Raw genomic sequence first — 477 nt, 5'->3', positions numbered from 1 at the left:
CAGCAGCCCCAGCCCCTGCAGCCTCCCTGGCCGGGCACTCACACGAAGGGCTGTTTGCCATCGTTGGGTTTGATGCAGCGGACGTAGTGCAGCGTGGTGCTGCCCAGCATCTCCATCAGGCGGTTCAGGGAGGATTTGAACTGCAGAGGACAAGGCAGGTGTGCTCAGGGCCAGCAGGAACACCCTGGGGCTTGCCAAGCTCTCCAGGCCAGGACACAAGGGTCCCACTGGGGCTACCCCAGCCCCAGCTGTCCAGGGCCTTCCCACCCCGTACCTGGCTGGAGATGGACTTCTTGCTCTTTTGGCTGCCGGGCAGCGATCTGCGGCTGGGGCGATCAGCCATCCTGAGCCCGCTGGACCTGCGGGACTGCAGGGACACCAGGCCATCCCCTTCCTCCAGGAAGAGCTCAGCAAGCAGGGCAGACTGCACAGAACAGAGGCGCGAGAGCCAGGTGGACCTTGCAGCGAGCATCACCC

The 477-nt window shown here is 64.8% G+C and overlaps 1 protein-coding gene across 1 annotated transcript in view; it reads right to left on the bottom strand.

The window, feature by feature from the left end:
* LOC104499030 (unconventional myosin-Vb-like) overlaps positions 1-477 on the bottom strand; it is a gene marked incomplete at both ends in the record, with an annotated part of 7742 nt that overhangs the window by 953 nt on the left and 6312 nt on the right. Inside the window, 2 exon segments of the mRNA XM_010142479.1 lie at positions 43-140; positions 275-461. Of these exon segments, the coding sequence (XP_010140781.1) occupies positions 43-140; positions 275-461 (285 nt within the window).

Source organism: Buceros rhinoceros, unplaced genomic scaffold (genome assembly GCF_000710305.1).
Source record: "Buceros rhinoceros silvestris isolate BGI_N320 unplaced genomic scaffold, ASM71030v1 scaffold24578, whole genome shotgun sequence".
Lineage (NCBI taxonomy): Eukaryota > Metazoa > Chordata > Aves > Bucerotiformes > Bucerotidae > Buceros > Buceros rhinoceros.
The sequence above is the reverse complement of the archived record's forward strand: the minus strand, read 5'-3'. Positions and strand labels throughout refer to the sequence as shown.